Below are 27,910 nucleotides of genomic sequence, written 5' to 3'. Positions count from 1 at the left end.
TAACAGCTGGGTACATGTACTTTATTCATATTTCATATATGTTTGTTTACAATTATACAAAAATACAGAATACAGTAGAGTTTTCACCCAGAATACCAACCAGGCATTAATAACATTTGCTTTTTGGCACCCAGACTTATTTCCTGCCTAGAGCCATTTGACTCACTCACTGAAGATAGATGGACTGAATGACTCGCACACTCAAAAGCACTGTTCAGGATGCATCAGAACACATTACGACTCACATAGGAACAGTATTAAATGGCAGTCATTCTCTTGACTAATGCAAGAAATTGCTTACTTTCTGGCTTCCCCGCATTAGACATACTGCTGCTTCTGGCTCTTGCATAGACAGGAAAATGGGAGACCATGTTTTTTTTTTTCCTATTTTTTTGTTCACAGCTTAGACCTCTTGCAGCTCATTATATTCAAAGACCATGTATAAAAGCAACTTTTGACATAGTATACCTTGTTTGCACATTTGTGGCTAGAGAAGCCCGTATCTCTGTCAGAATATTGGAAACTGCGTGTAATAGTCTTCATGTGGAGAAGCACAACCTAAAGGTAACTGTAGAGAAAGTCTCAGGTCTAAACTGCCATAGATATTATACTTCAATACGGTTCAAAAATGCATCCTTGAAAGGAAGCAACTGACTGAAAACTTTCAAATTGCAATACTTTGTCATACCACACGTTTAGATATTTCCTCTAAAAGTACTGTTGGTGTAGACTACACGGACACCAAAGTGTTATACTTTTTCCTAACACAGACTCGGCTCGCCATAAAGAACATGTCACAGGAAATTTGTCATGATCAAAAGTGTTCCTCAAAAATGCATTTTTGAACATTTTCTTGCAGTTCAACACTAAAAATAATACCACACGAAAAAATTCCAGCTATTGATGCTGAAAAGTAAAGTTGATCTGAACTATATGAACACCAATGTGGTATACATAAAAAAACAAAAAAAGCAAAACAAAACATATTTAATTTTGCACAATATACTCTTTACTCCTATATGAAAAAATTCCCAACATATAGTCCCAAATACACAGGAAACAAGCAGTTACCAGATTAAAAGTTTCCTATAAGATATAAAGGATAAAATGTAACGTGGACAGAAAAGTTAAAACCACTGCAGTTTGTTCAGCCATTTTAGTTTTCACATTCTGAAACACTGCTTTACTAGATCCAAATCTTTACTGGGCACAAGTCAAACAAACTTAATTCTCAGTTAAAAATAAAAGAAGAAGAGAGACTGGAACTCCTGTCTGTTATTTTTGTCTGCCCTGTAATGATCTCGCCACTCTGCTAAAACACGGAAACATGGATGGGCTTTTACATTTCCACACGAGTCACTCACACCAACCAAACAAGGCACAAAAACATAAATGGACATGGTACAATGTAAGACCACATATGTAAGAGAAACACTCAAACTAGATATAGATACTGATGTTTGTGTCCTGCCAGTTATGCCATCGTCAGGTATGTGTCTGATGGGAAAGGTCACAGTCAGTGTGTCCTAATCACACTGCTACCTCTTTATTGATTGTCATTAAAAATATTCATAATTACTTGACTACAACCCATCATAATTTATTGGATTCCCTACTTTGTCTTTGGGCAAGGCTGCGAAGATTAGTTTCCTTTTTAAATAGTTTAACCCTGCTGCCCATTTCCTCAATACTGTGATAAGTTGGCGCAACTTTAAGGCAAAAAAAAATTCAATATGTGGAGAACTTTGTGGATTATAAAGGTAAGGGGCATTTTTGTCAATTTTTAAAAACTCATATCATCTGTTGACCTTTATTAGCATTTTAATTTTGATAAATACACTTACTATTTCATCAGATTTTCTACGAGTGCTTTTCCTGTGCAACACTAACTCTGGCAGTATTGAAAGGCAAAGTAAGCAAGAACAGACGAAACCTTATGAGTGAACAGTCTACACTTGATGAGCCTCATTTACGATTACATTTGGTCTTTGAACGAACAGTTTAAAAGAAAGATAGTTTATCATAAAAATCTAAATGCTAAGGTCTTTGTTGAATATTTCTGTTTCTGTCTCAAACAATTTAGTGTTTTTTTCCTTTGAGGAATGGTCATCAAGAAATCTCTTATGTAACAGTTTTTGCCTTGCAAACATAGATGTGTGTAAAGTAAAAAATAAAGGCATTGTCGAACTAAAACATTTGCTAAGGGAGGCCGATTGCTGTCTTATATGTGCCTGTCTTCTATGTTCTGAAAAACTCACCTTTAAATTAAAAAAATAAAATAAAATTAATCCACAGACGTCATCCCTGATACTTGTTAGCAGAATGTCATTGCAGATTTTAACAGTCTAGATCTAAGTTAGTCAAAGCAGCATATTCTGTATACATGTGTTCTCACACATTCTAAATCACCCGAGTTATATATACGCACAACAACAACAACACCAATAAGAAAATGACACTTGTTTAAGAGGAATATGTTTTGGGGTTTGCGATGTGTTAGTATACAGAACCTTTTTTCTTCTTCTTTTTTTTTTTTTTTTAAATGGGTGGCCCTTTAGTAATGGTGCTGTTAAATGACTTAACTTCAGACATTATAGTTGCATGAACAGCAGCCACTGAGTGCTGCCACCAATAAATAAATACATCATATATCCCCATGGGTACATACTGTACTTAAAGCAGATAATGTGACTACATCTTAGAACAACAAAGATTACCATTATTAATCTTAAGGAAACCTTGGAGGCAGAGGAAACTGTGGAGCTGTTGAAGGTGTGGTTAACATGTCGGTCACCGGAGGTAGTAATTCAGGCTTAAGTTCATACAAGACATAACCAGGATAACACTGGTCACCTTGTGGTATGTTCCTTGAAAATGAAGTGGCAGGCCCAAAAACACAGCCAGACCGAATGACACGCTGGTAAAAAGACATAGCTTTCCCCCAAAGATCTGTCGATCCAGCAGATTCTGATGAATGATTAGTCAGAGTCATAGAGCCCATGGATGAGTGTGGAACAGGAGTTTATAACAGCAAATATCTCACTTTTTTTCTCAAAAGCATGCAGTCTTAGAAGAAAGGCAAGCTTATCCACATGATATAAGTGTGTGATTAAACCAGAACAGTCTTGGTGATGTAATATGCCATCGTGAATCTGGAGAGCAGTCATGAACAGGCCTTTCGCCTCTACGGTCTCACAATGGAATTCAGCTTCGTGTTTTCTTTTCACCCTTGGACACCAACAGGAGAAAAGGGTGAAACCCTGTGAGAAAGGAGAGTGAGATGAGGTTTTAGAGCTTTTTGAAATTCATTTGCTCTTATTTACAGCAATGTCAAAAATCTTACCAAATACACCGAAGAACACCAAATGCAGAAGCCTTACACTATTTCAATGACGTTCAGCATGTTCCTGCAGTTGAACAGACAGACATTATCTTTCAGTGAAAGAAAAAGAAGAAGCATAAGAACAAACAAGAAAAGACATCAAGAACAACAAGGATGGCTTTCACATGACAGGAGTCAAGGTTGGTACAGTAGGACAACGTGAGCAATGCAGTCAAGACGCTTGAAAAGTGTAGGAAAACTACTTTTGTGATTTTTTTTATTAGTCCTGGCAGTAAATATATATCTTCAAACCTTTTTCTATGATGTGAATATATACGCCTCCTAGCTACTTTATCAGGCAAAGTTAACTAATGGAAATTAATCAATCACATGGAAGCAAATTAATGCATTTAAGCATTTAGACACAGTCACGGTGACCTGCTGAAATTTAAACCAAGCATAAGAATAAAAGGTGATTTAAATGAGTTTGAAAGTGGAATGTTTGTTGGTGCCATGCTGGCTGGGATTTTCCCCACACAACCACCACTTCTAGGGTTTACAGAAAATGGTCCAAAAATAAGAGAAAAGAAAATATCCAGTGAGTGGCAGTCCTCTTGGTTAAAATGTTTTGTTGAAGTCAGAGGAGATTGGTCTGATTGCTTTCAGTTGCTTGGTGTGTTACAACAAAGAAGCATCATATTTGAAGAAGATGGCTACGGCAACAGAGGCCCGCAAAGATCGTATCTTCTATCAGATAAGAACAACAAACTGCTGCAATTCACACAGGCGGAAACTGGTAAGCGTAAGGAAAATTGTTTCCTTGTCTGATGGTCTGGCAATAAGACAATAAGATGGTAGAGTCAGAAGTTGGGTTCATCACCATGAAAGTGTGCATCCATCCGACTTTGTATGAGCGTTTCAGATGAGTGTCGGTGCAATGGTGTGGAGCAGTGAGCGGTCCCCAAACCCCAGGTCATGGACCCGTACCGGAGTCGTTTGAACCGGGCCACAAGAGTTGAGGCTTGGGTGTGAAATTTATGGTTTTTGGGGGGTTTATTAATTTTTATTGATTTTTTAAAATCATTTTTATCGTTAACTCTGTTTCCCTGGGTCTTTTCCTGTGTATTATGAATAAATCTTTATTTTGGTACCGGTACTGGTTTTATTTTGTTGTATTTATCCCTGATACCTTAAAGGCCGCCAAAATATTATAATAATAATAATAATGGATTGGATTTATATAGCGCTTTTCAAGGCACCCAAAGCGCTTTACAATACCACTATTCATTCACTCTCACATTCACACACTGGTGGAGGCAAGCTGCAGTTGTAGCCACAGCTGCCCTGGGGCAGACTGACAGAAGCCATATCGCGCCATCGGCCCCTCTGGCCAGCACCAGTAGGCGGTAGGGTAAAGTGTCTTGCCCAAGGACACAACGACCAGGACAGAGAGCCCAGGGATCAAATCGGCGACCTTCCGGTTACAAATGTGCTTCCCAACGGGTTCGTAGCGAAAAAAAGGTTGGGGACCGCTGGTGTGGAGCATATTTCCTTGTCACACTTTGCATTGTCAACTAAGCATTGTTTAAACACAACAGCCTAAATGAGTGTTGTTGGCGACCATGTTCAACCCTTTATAACCACAGTGTGTCCATCTTGTGATGCTTGTTTCCAACAGGATAATGCGCCATGTCACAAAGCTCAGATTGTCTCAAGCTGGTTGCATGAACATGAAACTGAGTTCAGTGCACTCAAATGGCCTCCATATCCACCAGATCTCAATCCAATAGAGCACCTTTGAGATGTGGAGATTTTCATCATGGGAATGCAATCAGGACATTTGCAGTAACAGTGCTGTGTCAGTCATGTCAGTGCTGTCATGAGCCAAAATCTCTGTGGAATGTTTAGTACATTGTTGTGATGGACTAGCACAGAGGTGTCTCCTAAACTTTTTAATATGGGTGGCAATATGGGGGCTATATATATGAGCACAAGAGAGAGGAAGACACCCTACAGTTAGGTGAAAAATTACCTTTTTTCTTATTTTTTTTATTTATTTTGTGCATATACTTTTTAATTTAAAATAATGACTTATTATTTTTTGTTTCTTGCATTGTGCAAAAGTTAGGCTATTGACCTTCTTTAAAGAGTCTTGACTGCACAATGATGATATTCTATGAAATATTTCTATGAAATCAGGCGACTTACAAAAGAGAGAATATGAAGGAAATGTAAAAAGTAAAGTTGCAGCAGAATTTGATATGAGTCTAAAGCCTAGGCCTAAAAATAGTGTAATAATAAACACACAAAACATTTTCTACTACTAAATTCACAATTTTAACAAAACCCACACGTCCAATATTTTACTGCAAATTTGCTATTTTAGAGTTTTCATGCCTGAAGTAATACCTTTGATCTCTGTTTATATTTTTTGTGAATACATAGTACATAATTAACAGACTGCTTGCTCAATCAGTTTTAAGCAACCAATCCAGCTGCAGTAAGAAGTCAGAGCATTATTTTACTGCTGCAAATTTGCATTGCCTGTAAATTAAAAACAAACAAACAAAAAAAGCTCACTTTTCTGATATTTCAGTATCTAGTGGAGGTGCAGTCCCTTCTGTTCCTGTGAGTCCTTCTTCTGCAGGATTCTGTTGAACATCGTCCTGGTTCCTCCGTGATCTGACCTGTGCCAGGTTAGAAAATTCCTCTTAATTCCAAAGTTCACCACAAGGATCAACGAGGTGTGTAGAACAATGGCACAAAGTTGAAAGGCTGCCGCCAGCTCTCATAAATTCAATGGAACAAAGCACGACTGTATCTCTCGACATTTTCATGGGCTCATATCTCTTAGGTACTTCAGCTTAGTGTTTGAGGTCAAAGGTTGGCTCACCTTCCATACAAGCAAGAACACGATGGCTAAAAGTGGAATGAAGAGTAAGGAGAGAAGGCTTCTCTCCACCACCTCAGGCAGGAGTCTTTGTTGCTGACCTAGGATTAAAAGGACAAATTCTCTTAAAAATGACTTAAACTATGATTAAAAATTAATAAATAAACTATGACTTTTTCTTCAGTGATTTCTGTTTTTTTAATAATTACATTTTCTTTGTTTTTACTGTGAAAAGTAAAGATCATCACCAAATAAATATTATACTGTACCTTATTTCTTAGTTCTTACTATGTTTAACATAAAGAGCATTTTGCGGCACAAACCACTGATAATGTGCAAAGATTTTCTTGCCATCTATTCAAATAAAATACTATAATTTAGTATCTCTGGAGGTTAATGTGGTTATCAGGAAAGCAACAGTAAACAAAAAGAAACTTATTATATCACCATGTTCTTGATTCCCGCCCCCCCCCCCCCCCCTTCAGTGTTTCTGTTGTGTTACTACAACCACTCTGCAATGCACTTACACTTCACACTGTAATGAATGTTTATGAATCAGTATTTAATGAAATGTACATTCTGTCTGCATTTCCACACGCAGTCAGTCAAAACACTGACAACTTGTGAAGATGCAAAGCCCTGCAGGGGTTTTAACTGAGTAGGCAGGTAAACACTTAAAAGGACAAGATGAGGCACATGATGAGGAATTTGCCCCGAAGAGCACTGCTCATCAGTGACAGCATTCTGTGGGCACTGGCTTACTTGATATCAAAAGTGGAAAAACACTGTTGCCCATTTGGCACACCAGCTGGACTGGTTTTGCAGCCCATTTTTTTTCTTGCAAATATCCACAGACTTACTTGTTTTGCAGTCATTTGGACACAGTGGGCTGGTAGTGGGGGACTCTGAAGGATAAACAGAAAAACACAAAAGAGATGGATTCAGAGTTACCAGAAAACACAACAAGACAAATGAAAAAGTGACATAAAGGGATGGGAATTAAGGGAAGAGAGGAGTGTCAACATTTTATTGTCAGGTGTTAAAAAGGCACCTCAACACCACTTTTTCTACTCTCCCCTCAAACACGCACAATAGAGCTCATCCGACCACTCCGCAAAAGAAAAGCCAAGCGCTTGGGAAGATTGCTCTGTATTCAACGTGTAGACAATCAGGTTTCGGCTCTTTTCTTCCTTTTCACATGTGCTACCTTGGGACATCTTCCCTCGGTCCTGTGACTCAGCCGTGTCTCTATGGGCCATCTGACCGCTGAGAACATTTTTCAGCTCTTATCTTGCAAAGTTCTTGTGAAGAAATAATGGTTTGTGGATTAAAAGCTTCTCCAAACAGCCACAAGAGGTCTGTCCTAAATAAAGCCTTTTCACTATATTCCTAAGAGGGTGGCTGTAGTTTTACAAGCAGGAATGAACTTGTGACGGAAATGTTCAGGGTTGAAATGTATTTTTTGGGAGGGCGTTTTCAAGAGTTAAGGTTAGTTTCTGAATGCTGCCTGCTTTCCCACACCTTTAACTTATGCCTCGGGTTTGTGTGTTTTATTGTTCTCAGTCCTTAGTTTAGATTATTTTGCAAATTTATATTCTTGTTAGTATAGTTATAACATTATTTTTTGGGAGGATTTTACATTTCTCAGAGTTTTAAAGTTTCCTTTCCAACTGTGGTTTTGACAAGGCTTAGTTTTAATTTTGTGTAAACTTCTCTGGGTAATCTGGTATTAGTTCTTCATAGTTTCCTAGTGTCTGTGTAGATTTAAGTGCTTGATTTTTGGTTTATCCCACTTCCCCTGTGTTCCCCATATCTGCCGTTAAGTCTCCTTCTCTGTGTTAGACGTTTCCTTGTTTTGTTACTTTGTATTTTATTTTGGCAGGGTTTTTTTTGTTTTGAATTTAGTTTTCCTTCCTGGCTATCCTTGACTAGACTTACCTGTGTACCAAGCTGTTCCCCATTTTCCTGATCAGCCCTAGTGTGCCATGCAGTATAAATAGCCCCAGTCTCCTCTTGTCCTCTGCTGTGATGTCTGTCATTCTTTCTTGTTTTCTCCTGGGCCCTATACTACAAAGCAACTTCAGCATACCCATGGTCTCTTTCCCTTATCTGGATTCATTTACTGTGACAGTGGTTAAATCATTAAACTGGCTGTGTAAATTTTTTTAAGTACTCTGCAGCTGTCAATTATTTAATTCACAGTTCTCTGCAGTAAAAAAAATTCTAAAAGTTTACTTTGATTATAAGAAATAGTAGACGTTACACAAGTCAGAGTACACGTTTTAAATTGTCTTCTTTGAACAACGTCCAAAGAAAATAACTTTGCAATAACAGCCAGACTATAAAACTTGAAGGGCTCGCTCATTCATTTAAACAGGTTGTCACTCGATTCCTGTCAGAATCGGCAGACTTGAAATTACTGCAGATGACTTTATAACCACTTCGCTGCTGCTCATATCTGTCTTCTTACTTTGACAGCTTTCTAGTAAGAACAAGGATCCACATTATAGAATTATATGTCCAAGAAACAGATTTACAATATAAGTAATTATAAAGTGGAACTGATTCCATCTTCTGACTGATTAATCTGCATATATTTTGAATTATCTGTAACGAATAAATGTCCAAATTTTCATTACTTATACACTGCTCTCTCTATATTAACATAGTACCATATATTACTAGATAATTATTCATTTTAAGTAATATGTATTTAACTAAAGTTTTGGAATAATTTGTATGAAGTACAAAGAATATTTCCAAAAAAATACAGTGACGTATAAGACAAACGGAGAATAACATAGACGTATTTTAATTGTACGCTTCTTTCAGCTGCTCTCTTATTCATAAGGAGTCATCACAGCGTGCAGCTCTGTATATTCGATTTGGCAAAATAAAGTACACTAAAGTAATACATAAGCACTTGATTAAATGTCAATTCCACCACTGGTCCTATTTAGTGGCAGTGCCCCCCCCTCTAGATGCGCTCGTGCTGTGTAGCTCTTTGGTTGCTAAGTATTAAACTGACTTCACAATATATCATGATATACCGTAATATATCACATATGAAAATGTGACTAAACAATATTTCTGCTTGTTACTGATCATCATTAAAAGCAATCCTATTCTGTTATTCTTTATTATTGTTATCTGACTTATGAGTACTAAACAGTGTTATTTACTTTCAAGTGATTATACCTTCTTCAGTTTTTCTCAACATTAATGAATGCAAATTGTTGAAACAGAGAAAGTGGTAACTTCATAAAATGAAAAATGTTGTGCAAATCTTAAATTCATATCTTTAAGGGTACATGTAGAATATCAGGTGCATTACAAAGTGATCTTAACTGTGAAACTAAAATGTGAAAAATATGATTATCCTCTCCTGACATTGTTTTTGGTTTTTGTTTCCTTGCTGACTCTTTTCATGCAGAATGCCAGTCCAAGAAAAGCTGGACTGACTGATAGATATTTCGCCAGTCTTGTCATTTATTGTAGTGTGCTTTGGCTTAAAGCATCACACTCCAGATGGAGTGAACACAAGTGTGCAACATGCAGCTTGTTGTGGAGGCGTTACAACTGAACTTTTGCAGAAACACCTGAGATATATTTGTTCAAATAGTTCGACCCAGTGCTTTTTTTTAAATCTTTTGTTTTATTTTAATCAATAAGAATCTATAAGAGGAAATGCTGACTTTGCATTTGACCACTGGCCTTATAGTAAATTTTCTGCAAAACCCAGTGCACAGTAGCTCCAAACATGCTGCAATCAATACAAACTTTGCACAAGAATCCAGCAATAAAGCAACAAATCTCACACATCTCACACCTCAATTAACCATTTAGTTTTTCTTCATTTAAACTAATGAAATTACACAAACATGTCTAACAACATAAAAGTGTTATATAGAGTACTCACCTTCTGAATACTCGTCTATTAATGGTGGGTATGGTGAGGTGGGACAGGGAGGAACATCACAGTCGTGTGCATCTTCTTTATTCTGTGCAGCTCTGAGTAAATCTTCGATGAAGTCAAAGTATTGGTTGGTGTCAAACCTCTCTTCCCTATAGTGGCACTCAAAATCAAGCATGATGTCATTCTGGAAATACAGAGACACAATTTTCATTAAATACATTTATTTCATTTCTTTTTTCCTTCCAAAAAAATCTCTAATTTTGCTACACACATGCAATCTTGCGCTTTTCTACATATTATCACATGAAAGTGCATGACTGTGCAAATGCTTCATGTATTTCAGACATTCAGTGTTCTTCAGCCTGTCATGTCTCGCTTGCAAAGCTGGTGTGAGAATAACTTGTGAATTAACAGAGTAAGCATCATGACTCCTACTTTCTGAACCTAAACCAGTAGCGACCATGTATTTGAAACAGACTATATGCTGTGTAATACCTGTGAGAATGGGTAACTTTTTCAAAATGTTGAAAACCCATTTCTACTCATATTAAATGAAAATCATGTGACTCAATGCATACCTGAAGCTTGCATGCTTTCGTTCTTTCTTTTTTTTTTTGCAGTCCAGAAAAACTTCATCCAAAATCATTCAGATTTAAATAATTAGGCCACTATATATTTTGATTAGGTGTTTTTCATATACATTATCCAATTATATATAATGCACATTTCAACACTGTTTGTCATGGATGCTGGATCTGTGATAAAAGTGGTAAAAGATAACCAGTAAACAATGAACTTACCAGATCCTGCATATGGACCCTTTGTTCTTGGAGTATCTGAATGAATATGCTAATGTTCTCTTTATTGGATGAAACGTTTCCAAACTTTTCTGATAACCTTACTAAGCTTTCCTCCAAATAGAAGATATTTAATTTCATCCAACACATCCCAGCCTGGAAAAAAAGGAACACATATGCAATTGAAATGCATGAACTGTGTGATACATACATGGTATAACATAGCAGCATAGCTGATGTGTTTACTGATAGTTTGACATGGGGATGTAGCTCAAAAAAGGTAATCATTGTCAGTGAGTTCATCGTCTTATGGCTCAGTCATACTAGAGTAAATGGCAGCCTTGGAACTAGAAAAAAGTGAGCATGCGTCACGTTCAATCTCTGAGTAACCAGTTTCAAAGGCAAGGTAATTACATAGGTAAGAAGCAACCAGTGTCAAAACATTTGTGGTCCAACTGACTCTAATCATTCTCAGACTGTTGAAGGTTTGCCAATAATTGCTGCCTAATTTATAAACACAGATCGTTAACGCACTGCAATTAATCTGAGTCAATGTGTGGCGTTGGGGACTTGACTTTGCACTTTTGTTCACCTACAAAAGTTAATTGCTGTATTATCACAACGGATTCTATGTTATTAACAATTTGAACCAATCCAATTGCAAATTGATAGCAGATTGGTTCCATCTTATTGCTGTTTTATTACCATCCTGACACACCCAAATCAATCCAAATATGCCAAATGACTCAGAGTGGCCATAAACCTGGTTCACCTCTTTGAAGTAACAATGTCAAATGCAAGGACAATTAAAGCATTTTTTTTGTGCTTATCAATTTGCTAGATTTGTCATAAATTTGGTTACTGCCTGTTCATTGAAAGATGTCACAATATCTTACCTCTTCTTTAGGAATGTACTCTAGAGGAATTAGGTAATCTTTAGGAATATTTTGTCTCTGTAAAAAAGAAAGTACATTAACATTAAACTGCAGGCAACATCATAAAAACATGAATTTTCATTCAGTTTGAAAATTTGTGAATTTACTATTATTGAAACCATGAACACAAAGTCTTGGTGAAACAACTACACAGCTTTCTTTTTTGTTCCTGTTAGACCTGTGTTCAGGTGCTAACTTTCTTTTTTCTCCTCTGTTGACGAGTAGTTATTTAAAATATATATTCTAGAAAGATAAACAGGTAGTTTTTACATTACACAGTTAAGTGATGGCAGTGATCAAATATGGCTCTGTGGAAAAATACAGTGTTTGCAGCTGTTTGACCTAAGACTTTCAAGATCTGCCACTGGTTTGAATACAGTTCTAATGCTTGTGCATTGTGCTTTGTGTGTTCATTTGACTATATTTTAATAGCTATAATAGCTTTAGATTGTTCAGTGGTAGCCTGCCATGTATGACATACCAGAATATACATTTAGTTTAGAATTTCTCAAATACAATTTAATTGCAGTGTTTCTCTTACCAAAGTGGAGAGTTTAGCGATGTCATTGGTCACTGGATTGACGTTAAGTCTATCTGAATGCACCCCAAGCGTAATGAACAGCAGGAAATGGACACAGACGTGTATCCAACTCTGCAGGTCAGAAGGGACAAACATGTTTTGGCAATTAGTTACATCTTCAACATAAAAAGCCATTTATGATCAGAATCTCATGCGAGACACTAGATTAGAGATTCACTGCACCTAAAAAGCAAAAGAAAAAAAAGTCACACTAAATCAAATTAAGAACAAAAAGAGTGGATTGTGCAGCTGTTCCTGCAACTTTCCAAGATTTAGAGTTGTTGGTGTTTCCATGCTTAACAACTCGGCCTCCCAAGCTTTCGGCCATTACTTGCACAAAGATGTGTTTTCTCTTATAGAAGTCACCAAGAAATACAATTGGCAATGAAATATGACAATTTTACAGCCATATAATAAATGTGTATTGCCAATGCTGTGTTGAGTACTATTCTTACTGGCTAGTCTTTATGGTGGAGACACATCAAAGCATTTTACAAGGACGTGTAATGTCATACCTGCAATGTTGGATAAATTATCAGTATTGTCTTTGTTCTGGAAAACCAATTCAAGTTATGTCTTAAATCTATGCAAAGGTCTTAAAGAATGCAATAAAGAGTCTGATAAGATGACTAACAGAATTCTTACTCAGAGGACTGCTTTCAATTTTCACTTGCCTTCTGTTTTAACTGGCAGTTGCTTTAGTTGTAAGAGTATTTTAGTGCCTGGCTCTGCTTTAACTTTTAGTGAAGTGAAAAAAGAAATAGATTCTCGGCCATGCTGGAACAGAGTTGGGTAATGACACAGTACTAGATGTTATTTTTATTTTTCAATGACAAGGGATTTTTGTTGTCATTGTCTTAGTACGTGTTTTAATGTTTTTATGGTCTTGTCAGGTCGGGGTAGATCATATGGGTAGCCAGAAAAGAGAGAAAGAGCTACTTTAAAAGTCTTGAAGTATTATTTTGAGGCTGTTTAAGACAAAGTTGTAAAAGATAACAGCTACATAACAAATAACACAATGAATTACTTCTGATTCCATGCAAGAAACAAGTAAATGTAAATATATTACATTTCCTGAATATCATACCCAGTATTGTGTTGTAACATTTGATCTGGTGTTATTAAAAACACACACACACACACGCACACGCACACACACACACACACACACACACACACACACACACACACACACACACACACACACACACACACCAAAAAACCCCATCAAGTATCAGCACTTATATCAGGTCTAACTGTGATTAATTATTTTAAATTTGTGTACTTAAATAGAAGATATCAGATGCCAAACGTTAACCTTTTAAAATTTACATCCTTTGGATAATATCCCAGAGTGCTGCCATTTCAAGGAGATATTTGTTCTTAAAAACATATGTCTGGCAGTAAGAACAATAATATAAACATAGCTTCTTAAAGTTACTCTCAGGCTCGTGAAGAGACAGCTTGCAGTCTTTTGGCTGACCTGCTTCTTATGCAATGGATCCCTAATTCTCCTCTCAGTAAAGATGGGGCCCAAAAGAAGGAGAGCCCAAAAACACATTAGTAACCTTCAATGTGAACTTGCTGTTTGGTGGATAAAATTTTAAGTGTTTCACAAAGGGAACCATGCCACGTCTAATCTGGCAACCTTTATAACAAGATTTTGTTCTATTGTTAATGATGATCATACTATTTTGAAACAACTAACTGGGGAACAGACCTGGACCATCTACATTTCTCTGCCAGCCTGGGGTTGAGATCAGTAATTTTCAAATCTTCAAAGCCACCAGTGTTCCTCCTGTTGCTATATGTAAGTCACAATAAGCCACAACAGGAAGCCAGTGGAACAATGATCCATCTACATCAGGAAATGCTAAAGGAAAAGATGGAATGTAATTCAATTCCTTGTAGCTTGTATCATCCAACTATTGTCTTTAAATGGAAGTCGGGGATGAAAAACAAGCAAGTTTGCTGGACACTTAAATTTCATGAGTTATGCCTCAATCTTTAACCTCTAACCATATTTGTATAACAAATGAGGGATAATAAAAACAGAGTTCCCTATCTACAACTAAAGTACAATGTCGGGATTTTTCAGCAAAGCAAAACCTGATGTTTATCACACAACATCTCAAACCACTCCAATACTCTTGTTTTTTGTCTTTAACATACTGTCTGTACAGAATGTGTGTGCAGTGATGCTCATGAACGAGAAACAAGTGTATCTGTTGTCTCCTTTAGGTTAATGTCCAGTGTCCAGGCTGCCCCTAATTTCTTTAGTATGGATTACATGCAGAAACTTGCTACAGTACCTGAGTGTATGGAGTTACAGGCTTACAGTGAATTCAGCAGGCCAGAATCCTTACAATTCCTCTTCAAGCCACCATATCCGTCTGTTTACATTTCTTACATAGCTTAAGCTTACATAGCTTAATGAACACGCTCACTATATAAAAACATTTTTTTAAAAGATGATTCAGTGTGTCAAGTGTGCAGTTGTTGCTCATGCTGTAATTAAAAAAAAAAACTAAAACTTCACACAGACTAGAAAGCATCCCATCAAATTTAAGTCAGTGAAAAGATTATTAAGAAAAATGTGCTAATTATGTTTGGTCATTAAGGACATTCAGAAGACGTGTTATCATTTCACTATCAACCTAGTAAACAGCTAACTGTTGTGCACATGTGGACCTCCTGTGGCTGGTTTGCTATTATCAACATTATAATTTCTGAATGTTTGCAGATGCAAATATACTAACAAATAAAACTAAATAATAATAAATAAATACAACAACAAAAAAGAAAACAAACAAACAAAACATCAGCAAACACATCAGGTTGGGATGTAGTCACCATTCCAGGATCCTTATGAGACAGATTCATAACCCATAAAATAAATTAGCTAAGCACAACCAATCAACGAATGTCAGACTGGGTATAACATGTTAAAGAACTCGATTAACCTCTTGGTGCTGGTAAGTTAAGTGTCTTTCTGAAACAAATCTTCATAAGATTTATCGTTAGATTGAGCTGATGAGGGGAATAGGACAACTGCTTCAATTTTGATGGTGGTAGAGACCTGACATTTCTGTATAATTAATGCAGATCCTATCACTATCCAAGAGGTTTTTAGTTTTACATCATATTATTCTATGAAAAGGTTTACTTAAAATAGAAATTGAATACTTGAAATAGAATATGATGATGGCCTTTTGAGAGTGGCCAGAAAATACAGAATTTAAGTATTAAAAAAAACAAACATAATTTAACGTTTTCTTTTATTGTCTGAGTCACTAAAATCAGATTATGTAATTGGTTAAAATGAAAAAATAAAAAAAAGAAGAAGAAAAAAATCAAATGGCAGGAGTCCTAGATTTGGATTACTACCAAAGTATAATTAATTGTTTCTTTGCTCCAAGGCTGAGCTATCTTCCTGGATTAGGAAAACCATTCATATGTTACTTCTGTGCTGACAGAAGAAAAAAAGAACCCAAACTGTAGTTTACAATTCCCATTCATATTTATAGTACAACTCTCTATCACTTTGATTTTTATTCAGCAGAGGTTTAAGCAGACCTACCATTAAACATTTCAAACAAAAAATAACAACGGACGCAAACCTGCTTAAATTTCTGCTTTTGGATCAAAACAGCTGTTGACTTACTTTTGTGTGTTGGCAACACAGGAAGGAGGTACAGACTTACGCAAGGACACAATGTTAGAAAAAAAAACACTGTTGAAGAAATGCTGTGCAACAAGAACGACACTGAGATTTAGCTTCACTTTTCAACAATTTTCACTGTTAAAACCTTGTTTTGTAAAACATATAAATAATTTATTTCACCAAGTAGCAACTGTGTGGGACAACATTGCAACAAGTATTGCTACTATGTGGCTACTTTGAAGAAAATAATATAAAGATACTGGGAATTTGTAAAACTGTGTGTAGAAATCAGTTGGTGCACAATACTGCTGCAATAAGTTCTATTTTACTTGAAGACGGTACAGTCATGAAAATCTAAGTCCTCTAAATGTACAATTTGCAAAGAGAATGACTGTAATTTATGCACTCTGACCAAAAGTTATTTTTACAGTGCATGATAGTGGAAACATTCCTAAGACTATCAGTGTAATTTGACATCCATGTAAAATGTAATAGTATCATATTGTCACGTAGTCCATAGCATATACACCATATTTTTACACAACCGTATCTTATCGTGAGCAGTCTAATTTCAACAATAAAAATATATGGGAATTATCTTGTTAAGATAATACACATCGAAAAAACAAACAGATCTTGTTTCTAAAAGTTCCAGAAAGGCTCCGGAATTCCCAACACAGCTCAGGCCAAACATATCAATAAACAACATGGCTTCAGTACCGACAGCACTTTGACTTACTTGAACTCGGTCATCTGAACATTTCCCTGATGCTTTCTGAGTGACTTTCAGACAGAAGACACAGCTGCACTAACACTTTACAACCGCTTTTTGTTTTAACAGTATCAGAGGTAGTAGTAGTAATAGTAGTATTATCAGAACCAAAATCATTGAATATTAATTCACAAGCCTCCAAACTAAAGCCCTGTTCTCCATCATCAGGTGCATCACAGTTCTTGAGGCCTGCTGAAAGCCTGTTTTCTGTTTTCATTATAATGATGCAGATAATGATTATCCCGTCTGATTTTCCATCACCACTTTGAACCCGATGCCTAATTAGCTGAACAGGCTCTCCAGACTGCCGGGCTCGTGGCCCTGTTATCCACATAATCTCATAAAAGCAGAGCACAGTACCTTGCATGACATTAGTCTACCATGGCAACATGCAGCCTGTTGTGTCAGATAGATGGACATTTCTCATAATCTTTTGCCTACATCACTGTTTTGAATTTTGCCATTAGTCATTAGTTCCCATGTTTTGAAATGAGGATTAAAACAGACCAGATGATGAAGGATGGGGAGGGAAAACATCAGGCTGCTGTTTCTGTCTAGATGTTCTTGAGTTGATCCAGGCTCAAGTTAACCGAGGGTTTCCAATGAAGACCCTGGAATTTTTTAAAACCTTTAAATGTGTTTTGTGTTTTTTTCTTTTCTTTTTGTCAAAGAATATGTTAATTACTGCCAGCTTGTTCTCTTCCTGATTCAACTCATCAGGAAGTAGTGTAGTCAAATTTCCATGTTAATAGTTAACATCTTAGTGCACAAAAGAGAGAGTTCATTATTCTGGAGCTCTGTTTTTTTTTTTACCTCAAAAAACAGATAAGACTTTAGAGACTGATTGAGAAATTCTAACTGCTGTACAAATGGAACTAATAATTTTATAAATTTACCTTAAGGTATAAACCGTAAAACCCATTTCCTCAACTATGTCTGACACATTTACAAGCGGCATTTGTCTTGAGATGATAACTGTCAGACATCTGGGTTTCGGGGAATATTTTCCTTCCTGTTCAACTTGACAGCCCAAAGTACTCTACATTTTTGTCTCAGTACCCATTCAGATAAACTCTTTCCCTATAATTAAATATCAGCTACACTGTTGAAATGAGAAGCAGAACAATTTAAAGATTAAATTAAAAAAGATAAAGAGAAAAAGAAAATATATCAAATAAATAAATAAAGTATAGCTATTTTGTCACAAAATGGAACTGTATCCTATACACGAAGAGACATAACTTGTTGAGTAAACAGTGAATTTCATTGAGGTTGATTTAATGTGGATCTATAACAAACCTAATTTGTTATATGGGGCTATTAACCCAGTTGGCTTGAACCGACTGGTGTAGCCCTACAAATAAACAGCTAACAGCTAAATACTTTGAATGGCTTAGAAGATAAAAATTACTCGATCTGTTAACTAGGTCTGATGGCTTACTTTTTAATTAAAAACATACAATAACATTACACAGAAAGGTGGTCTCCAGAGGCCAATTTATTACCAGCAGCTGAGATCAATTAAACTACTATGGCCACAACAAACAAGTAGCGATAGCTAATGACAGCTTTTCAGAGAAATGGCTCATTTAATAAAACATGAAAACAATTTGTTTTGTTGTGTGTGCCATTAAGCATATGTTGTTGAGAAAAACAGGAAACAAACAAACCTACTCAAATGTCTAATGAGATCAGACCTTGCCAACATTTAGGTAGAAATTAGACAACCCCTGCTGCGTTAAACAATAGGTTTCAGAGATGAGAGTGCACCAAATGTTTCAGTCCTTTTAACCAAATAGCATCAACGTATGATTGATCTGGAGCAGATTAAAGGCTTTAATGATGAAAACACAAATAATGATCTTGCTAGGAAATTAAAAGGTAACACAGAGGAAAAGCCAATCTGCAGGTGTCTTTTGGAGACAGTGAAGTGTCTGCTGTTAATGTCATTTTTAGGGCAAAAGTCTATCCAGACTTATTGCGATATGACACAACAGAGCAGTGGTCAAATCAGACTACTGTCCCTAAGACTTGTCCAAACATATGAGCATGTGCATGAAGAATTAAGGCACACTATTTATTTATTGTTTATTTATTTTACAGTCAAAGCTATAATTTTAAATGTCAAAACAGGCTTGTTATTTGACCAAATAGGACATCCCTTGAATGCTACATCCTTAATAGAGGAGATGCTGAACTAAACAATGCATACTTTTAATTGAACTTATAGTGCACCGTTTGTGTCCAGCAGGAAATCGCATCTTGCTACTGTGAAACAAATTTCAAAAAGGGAGGAAAAGGATAAAATGGTGCTGTGTACTCTACAATGTTTTTGTTGGAAAGGAAAAGAGTGGGAAAAAATGTGTTTTATGATACTCTTACAATCCCTTTATATAGCCGCTTATCAACAAACAAGGGGTTAGACAGATCTGGTTAATATGCACTTACTGAAGAAGGGGAATTTTTCCTGGCCAACAAGGAATCTTGAGTTGTGCAACGGTGCATTTTTTCAGATCATCTTACAGAGGTAGGTGATATATTTCGCACCTTCTCACCAAAAGCTTGGCTAAATTTGTACAACATTTTCCTCATAAAAAAAAACAATCATAATATTTTGAACTTGTGATTCATTCTCAAAAATGTGAATTGGTGGTCCATAGTTGTCAGTTTTATGGTAACCGGTTTATAGTAGATCAGTTTATCAGATTCATATACTTTCAGATACTTTCACGCAAGTAGATCAACAGCTTCGTTGAAGGGTGCCCTGTACTTGATGCTGTTAAAAAGCAGTCTAACAGGAACAAGGAAGTATAATTTGATTACTGTGTGAGAATTCAACCTTGACTGAGATAGAGGTACAGACATATTTTCCAGTGACTAAAAGATAACAAATGCTCTCTCCTCAGACATCAAAAATCATTTTCTGTTGCATACTGAACTGCACAGACAAAAATGTTCAGCTGACAGTATGAATTACAGAAAGTATACAATTCTTCAATTAAAAGAAATAGATTTTTAACAAAAGATTTAGGTTTCCAATTGTAGTTTATTCTTACTTTATTGTTTGGGAAAGTATGTTGCCTCCTTTTGTTTTTTAAAAACAATTCCAGTGTAGTTTAGCTTTTGGTTTTGTTGCTAACCACTGAACACAACGTGCCAAAAAATAATCTCCGTGTGGCTGGGCCCTAGTCTGCATTGGGCTGCTCATGCATCTTTCAGTGTTAATGCACTGGCAATCCCGTGGCAAATACCACAAACGCAAATGAGCTGGAGGCAAGGGTCTGTGTTGTACGAACATAGAATTTCCCGATAGTAGAGAAATTGCAGAAATAAATTTCGGCAAAAACTTGAAAAATTATAAACTTTCTTGGAGATTGCACAACTGAACAAAGATTGCACAACAAGTAAACAAGAGGTGAAGCCAGATATTTTTATTTACATGCGTAATGACCAGAAATGCAACTTAAAAGTTAAGATTAAAGTTAAAAATTGGACTTTAAAACAGAATATTTGCCATATCGATATCCTGTTGCTACTGTTATCCTTGGGGGCTGCTGAACCTGGTCCACACTGAATGTATTGGTAAATCACAACCCGTTGAGGGTATATTAAGTTTGGTTAAATTCATTTTATATAACCAAAATCACTACAACAGTTGCCTCAAGGCACCTTATATTGTAAGGAAAAGATCCTACAATAATACAGAGAAAGAACGAACAATCAGATTGCCCTCTATGAGCAAGCAGTCGGTGACAGTGAGAAGGAAAAACTCCTTTTTAACAGGAAAAACAGGCAGAATTAGGCTAAGGGAGGAGAATCCATCTCCCATGGGATGAGGAGAGAAGGACAGGACAAATTAATTCATTAAAGATTTAATGAATATCAGCATTTTTATACTTTATTTGTGTTAGATTACATTCAATAGAGTTGAAGTTGCAGATCTTTAGGGCAGGATCAGTAACAGTTGGTTTTTGACTCCAAAAGATTTCTTTATTCTCCAACTTACAGTATTTTATGGGAGAAGTATAAATGTTAGGTGTCGCTGTATATTTTCAAGGTTGTTAATTTTAGTCCTTAGAATAAAGAAACTGAGCTTTGTTAAGTGGGAATTTTACAAGTAGTTTGGGGTTTAAAAGGGTTCTGGATGTAATATTAAATTCATAAAACTAGTCACATTAAAGCTGACAGCAATTGAAAGTGACATTCCCTGAACCACAATTTAAGTTCACCACAGAACATGTCAGCCTTAAAGTAAAATGGATATGACAAAACCCACACACATTTCAATTATGTTTCTTAAACAGCCCAGATGACTAACACTGACTTTAAATTCTGTGTCAGTTGTCCTAACTGATCATGTGGAAACTTCAACTTGCAAGCTAATGGATTGGAAACACGAGGGAGGAAAAAAGCATCATCATCTTAATACCCCCCAGCAATTGTTCTGAATCAGATGTATACCACAGATGCTCAGTGATGGGATAATTTGCGCTCGTAAAAATATCTGAAGGGCCTGTATTCATAAGGGACACTGAATTATAAGAGTTCAAGGCAAGATGCCATTCTCTAATGAAGAAAGAAGGTCCTTAAAAGAGAATGGACACACATGTGCAACCACAGTATGAATAGTGTGTTAATCATATGAGATATTTCTTCAGAGAAAAGATGAACTAATCCACAAAACAGATGATGTGTTTTCACTTATTCTGCAAAAGCTTTTTCCAAAAAAAAAAACCAAACAACAAAAAACAAACAAAACAGAAAAAAAACAACTCAGAAACCATATTAACTAAAAATCCTGCTTTGACGCAGCAACAACTAAATCCACACACAAACTCTAGTTTAAAGGCAACAGATTATAAGCTTCACAATTGTGAGGTGTTGTGACCTGACAGCAGGAGAAGTTCACTACTTTCAAAAGAAATTGCACAAGAGTTAAATCCAAAGCTCATGGAGGTACTTAAAATGATGTTATAGATACTCTTTGAGAAACCTTAATCCCTAAATGTAAACCTTTAAAGCGCCAGCTCAACCAGATTTTGACTTTGCCTGACTGTAGACTGTAACAAGCAGATTAAAGAAGGTGAAGAAAGGAGAGGTTCCTTTATTAAGAAGCACTGTGGGTCCATAGCTGATTCACACTGTGCACGTATGTCTCTTGGCTAAAGCAGAAACCACTCTGAAACACTTTGCCCTGTGGGAACAGGCATGCATTTCAACAGAATTACAGAGTCAGTGGTGGTGAGAGCAGAAGCATTCATCATTTATTAATATTTCAAAAGAAATCGATTGCTGTTTTAAAAATTTGTGGAATACTTTCAAATTTCAATTGCAATTTCTCTGCTCCAAACACTCCAAAACCAAATCTTTGACATATTTAATGACATAAAGCACAGCAAAAGCCATAAAATCCTCTTTGGGAAGCTGCAACTGTTTACCTTTTGTCTTGCTCTTTATTGGTCGTGTTTATAAATTAGTCATGCAGTCATTAAAATAAGAAAATGAGATGCAGAAATGTCTCTCCAAGCAGTTGTTTAAACTCAACTTCTCGTTGAGAAATAAAGTTCTAAGACTAATAAATCCTGCAAGGCTACACATAGTGCATTGAGTCTACACTTACCAGTCCAGTACATTATACTAAACAGCAATTAAGGGATCATTTGAGACAGATTTTTGGACTTTTAAAGAGGGAAAATGAAAAAGGGCCATGTTAACTGCTACTAATTGCTTCTGACAAATAGATCCCTATGGTTTCTGCTCAAAATATTTTGCCAATCTACAGAACAGACCCATCTGCTTGGCTCTGGTCATGTACCCTCTTCCTTGTGACCCAATAATGTTTGCATTCACATGACATCAAGTCACGGCGCCTTTTGTATAGAGACCAAACCCAGGTTTGATAAATCGTTGAACTGATCCAACCAGTCATTTCAGGCTTGCACATCAGTTAGAAAAAAGCCTGCAGGAATTCCTAACTGACAGACCTCAGCATGAAGTGGTTAATGGATCAGAGTTCTATAAACATTGATTTTAAACTCTCAGGAATTGCTTCAATTGTGTTTTCTTTCTCTTTGCTGGCTTTATGAGCACGTTGTGAAAGGTCTTCTACACTCTTGCATAAAGACAAACATACTTAAGGTCATCTGACACATAAAAGATGACTGGAAGAGGTTCTGTATCCCAAACCTCACTGAAGTCAAGAATGATTTTCAAACAGGTATAGACACAGGCACCTTTCTAGCAAAATATTGCACTCAAAGACATGTACGCTTCATGGGAGCGTTAGGTTAGGCAGGGGATAAAAACAAGGCCTTTGGTGAATCTGGGACAGGACACTGAATGTCTTGTTCCTGCAGAAATAAGACATCAAACGCTCAGACACGAGGCCTGGGCTCTGTGACAGAAGAAAATCCTGTAATTCAATCCAGGTTTGCAGTGTTGCTTTTATGGTGTTGCTTTACAAATCTTTTTCAACAAGGGCAAAGTCACAGTTTAAGACCATAATTACACAGAGCTGTAGAGCAAAATATAGCACTTTGCAAACAAAGAAAAAACACACACACTCACACGCTAATAAAACATAGGTTTGGTAGTCATCTAATAGCTGTATGTTTAGCTCCTGTACATTCCCTTCAATGTTGCTGATGTTCTGAATGGTTTTTATCGGTGGAAAAAATCATTTTGAGAGAACAAGCATTTCTTTTTTGGCTCCAGCAGTTTTTGGTTCTTGAAAAAAGGCTTAAATTCTAGGAAGTACTGAATTCCTAATGTTTGGACCTGGATGGTGCATATGGGGTGAGCATTTTGCAACTGAACATCAGCTCTGTCTGCTTTAATTTTCACAGTTGCTGAACTGTGCAAGCTTTGTCTGCTAAAACATTGCTTTTGGCTATTTCATCTTCTTCACAAAAGACCTTGAAATTGGTCCTTCAGTTCTATGACTGTCCCCTGATTGAGGTTTCACTTCATTGGGCTATGATGAGATTAAACATGTTTCCAATATCAGTCTTTAACCACTAATACTCTGATATGAAGCAATTTCAGTTATACTCAGAGTCAATTATTCAAGCATTTCCCACAGGGCCTAAAAACAAAATAACAACCAAAGCGGATTCATTTTCATTTTCACCAATAACATGTGATCCTTAAGATAAATAAACCTCTCCAATCCCATGCAACCTCGAGTTAGGTGGCTCAATCATCACAAGTTACTGTAGAGACCAGCGTGCTCATAAACTAGTTAATTCTTGCTGTCAAATAAACCACAGCACACAGAACTTTATTCTAAACTTAAAGGCATTCAGATTGTGTTACAGAAGAGCAGGTGGGAAATGATCAACGATAAATCTAATCAATGTAATGGCACAACAGTTAAAAAATAAACCTGACAGGACGCCTATCTGAAAAACTATCCAAGCATTTAGATACGTTCAGTTAAAATGCCAAACAAAAGTTCAGCAGTGATGAGTGTCATTCACAACAAAGCAAATAATGTGTGGATAGATATGCAGTGATGCATGGGCTGTGATTAAAATGTGAGTCATAGGGTCGACTTGATATGCAGCACTGACAAACAGACACTCATCAGTAGCATGAGCTGCTCATGTGTTTAACAAGACATTAGCTAACATAACTGGCAGCCTACCTGGGAATTTCAGTGATTTAATGCTTTATCTTCATTGGTGGCATAAATTCCCTCGGGCTGCTGATGTTAATGAATGTGAAAGAGCCAGTGGAAACTAGTGTTGACTTTAATATAGTCGGGTGCGGTTTCTAAAAAGCCATAAGCATCTCAAAGCACTAAATATGTCATGCAACAGCAGCAACACCTCATTATGCATTGAATGGATTTCACACAGCCCAGCATGCGGGCTCTAATTTAATGCTTTGTGTTTCCTTTCCTGCTGTTAATATAATCTCATTGTTAACTAATTCATTCAGCTATGATTACTGGAGAGTGTAATTCTGACACATTAACACCCACTTTGCTGCAACGCCTACCTGCAACATGCCTTCTGGAACATGACACAGTAAATCTAATTATTCAGAGGCCTGTCATTCGATTTTGTCTTCAAGTCAGAACCTTCAAGTTTATATTTCCTGCACATCAAAAAAAAAAAAAAAGAGAGAGAGAGAAATTTAGTTTACTTGAGGGATTCGATTGCGTGCTGGTCCTCAGCAGGCCAGAGGCCACAACAATAAAGTAGAAGGAAACTGAGCCTGGATTATGTGAGCTGTGGGCCTTTGGATTTACAGCCTGTGCTGGACTTGGCTCCAAAAGCCAAACCATGTGTGCGTCTAAATTATCCTGGTGCTGAAATACTCCAGTGCCTCTTCACCTGCCTTGTGTCACTTTATTTGGATTGAAATGTTTAATCTGGGCAAACAACACAGTCAGTATACAGGAGGAGACTGTAAAACATCGCAGGGATCTTTGGAGGAGCAGGGAACTGACAAGATGACTTGTCAAAATGTTAGCTGTCTGAATGTTTGGCTTGAATCTTTCAATCTTTCTGCTGAATTAACAGTAAAAAGCTAAATTCCTTAGTGTGTCAGGAACGGCACAGGAGACCAGATACACAATGTCTCTCTAAACCTCACACAGCTCAAAGCCCTGCGTGGCTAGCATCAGAAAACTAGCGCTCCCTACTGGTGCCAAATGTTCTGTGGTGTGATGCAACAAGCCAGCACTCATGCTTGTTTCCCCACATTTGTGTGCCATAGCTTGTTTTTATGAATGCTCGAGTTTATTCAAAACTCTCTGACAAATGACACCTTTATTAGAGTGCATTTGAAACATATACTAATCTACTGCTACATGCCCTAACGTTCGTAAAAATTATGAGAGGAATAAACAAGGAGCTCTCCATCGCCAAGGAATACCAGAAATATTTCAGTTTTTTCAACAGATTTGATACATATAAATAAAATAATTAAAATAAATAAAATGTTTATTTTATTTTCTACTTCTGATAACAGAGGAGCACACCTCAAACTGCTGCAATATCAGTACATGAAGAAAAGATGGAAGGTGTCCAACCACACAGCACAACTTACTGTATAACTTCATTAAAAAAAAAAAAGAATAAAGAAAACTGCTCAGAATGAGATTAACTGTGGCAGACATGCCCAGCCTTAGTCTGCGAAACTTCAAAGACTTCCCTTATGCATGGACATACACGTACACACCCTGGTATATCCATATTGACGTGTTTCATGTCCTTTGATTTATTTATTTTTTAATCTGATTTAGTCATTAATATGGGCTTAAGCTGCCAAGCAGAGTGAGGCTGAGATTAGTCAAAAACCTGAAATGCACAGGGTTCAGTTACACAGCCTGGAGATGAGATTTAGTTTAAACCTTCCTATGTTTAGTTTAGCCAACAGGCGCAGCACGCAGATACCCAAACTAAATGCTTTCCATTTCATGCAGCAGACTTCCTAACATCAAGATATAGTCATGGTTTCTAACAATGTAAACGGGCTTCAATTTAGATAAAATGTTAAAATTTTGTCTATAGCAGTTGCTTGTGCTCAGATGAGGACCTGCCTATAGATTTGGAGGCTCAAATCTTTCATGGCGGGAATAAAAATGACAGATTGGTAAAACGCCGAAATTAAATAGAAATTCACTGATTTGCCAAAAGTAATAGTGATGTTAAACTGTGCATTTAGTCTTCTGCTTGTAGCCTACAGTTTTCAATCAGCCAGGTCATAGGTCAGAGATTACAGTGTCAAGGCTCACAGATGGAGCTTGAAGTGGCCCCGCAGCGCACATAAAGCAGGCTGATGAATAACCTGCAGTACATGGAAAAACGGCAGATAAAAGAGCATATCAATTACCAGAAAACAAACAAAGAGCCACTGACATATGCACACATAAAGAAATACAGTGACACGCTGTCCTACACTGCACCTTAATAACCTCGGCTTAATTTACCTACTAGTGATTTGTGTCAGCCTGGCGAGGTGGATAAAATATGGCCTCAACATCAAGCCGTGTAATTCTGCAAGCATTACCATTCTCACTGAGTAAAGTAGTTTTACTCTATAAACTACAACTCAAACGGAAACACCGTCCATTTACGAAGGTGTGCATGCAGCAATCATAAACTCTAACCTACAGGTTGAAAATTACTTAACCACCATGCGCTTCACACATAAGTGCAATCATTTTAACAATTAGCGCTGGATAGTTACGCACGGCGCAAACCGTTCTCAGAAGTGAGGGCTGAAGTGACAGGGCGGCGTGGTTAAACTTACTAATCGGGGTGCAGTGAGGACGCTGCTCCTCCAGCGAAATAAGGAAGACGGAAATGTGCCACAGTCATCATACAGTGTGCACAGGTGGAACATTTTTAGCAAACATAACTTTAAGGAGGAAATCAGGTTTGCCATTTGGCAACCAAATCAAGCCACATCACAGCGTCAAAGGAAGGAAGGAAGCGGGACCCAGACGACTTGATCCCGCTGTCACTTATATCCTGTAATTAGTCGGAAACACGTCCCCTCGGTTTATTCAAATACAACGCAAACTTGTTACAAATAAAAATCGTGCCAGATTTATACGCTTTTTTCCGGTTACTCGAGAGCAGGAGAAACAAGTCCCGCTGCGTAAGCCGCAGATTAAACTATTTATTCCGGAAAACCAACGAACAGACAAACAAAAAACATCTACTTACTTTTGACTTCTTCATATGGAATGACAGGAGCAAATCCAGTGTGTCCGAAAGCCTATTTTATTTTACTTCTACGGGGAGGAAAGGGGTTGTCATCATCCTGTGTGCACATATCCAATGCCTAAGTCAGCAGTATCCAAGTGGAGGAGAAAAGGAAAAGCCCAAAAGGAGAAGATCGGCAAAACAACGTGATATTTAACTTTTAAAATGTGCAGCCTCTAGGCTAATAATGTGTGGCATATAGCCCAGCTATCTACAACATAGATCCAGACACTGAGCGCTTGCAGCACAGGAGCGGGACAACGCGCAGAGGGAGGGAGTTAAGCCTTTATAATGATACGTAAAAAAACAGTCC

The 27,910-nt window shown here is 37.0% G+C and overlaps 1 protein-coding gene across 1 annotated transcript; it reads right to left on the bottom strand.

Annotated features, from left to right (window-relative positions):
• Positions 1–27,875, bottom strand: kitlga (kit ligand a). Its single transcript, XM_085167004.1, has 10 exons — positions 27,559–27,875; positions 12,402–12,512; positions 11,822–11,878; positions 10,929–11,081; positions 10,132–10,312; positions 7,073–7,117; positions 6,216–6,313; positions 5,903–6,009; positions 3,344–3,407; positions 1–3,260 (listed from the first exon to the last, which is right to left on the bottom strand). Exons 1-9 carry the CDS (start codon positions 27,571–27,573, stop codon positions 3,377–3,379), a joined length of 798 nt encoding a protein of 265 aa, XP_085023130.1. The 5' UTR covers positions 27,574–27,875; the 3' UTR covers positions 1–3,260; positions 3,344–3,376.
• Between the last annotated feature and the right edge of the window lie 35 nt (positions 27,876–27,910).

Source organism: Neolamprologus multifasciatus, chromosome 7 (assembly GCF_963576455.1).
Source record: "Neolamprologus multifasciatus chromosome 7, fNeoMul1.2, whole genome shotgun sequence".
Lineage (NCBI taxonomy): Eukaryota > Metazoa > Chordata > Actinopteri > Cichliformes > Cichlidae > Neolamprologus > Neolamprologus multifasciatus.
This window is presented reverse-complemented; position numbering and strand designations above follow the sequence as displayed.

Excerpts from the sequence above, each read along its gene's own strand:
- kitlga (XM_085167004.1), bottom strand. Across the intron at positions 11,082-11,821 it reads AGTACATTCCTAAAGAAGAG|GCTGGGATGTGTTGGATGAA; the intron begins GTAAGATATTGT and ends CTTTTTTTCCAG. Across the intron at positions 10,313-10,928 it reads GGGTCCATATGCAGGATCTG|AATGACATCATGCTTGATTT; the intron begins GTAAGTTCATTG and ends CTGTATTTCCAG.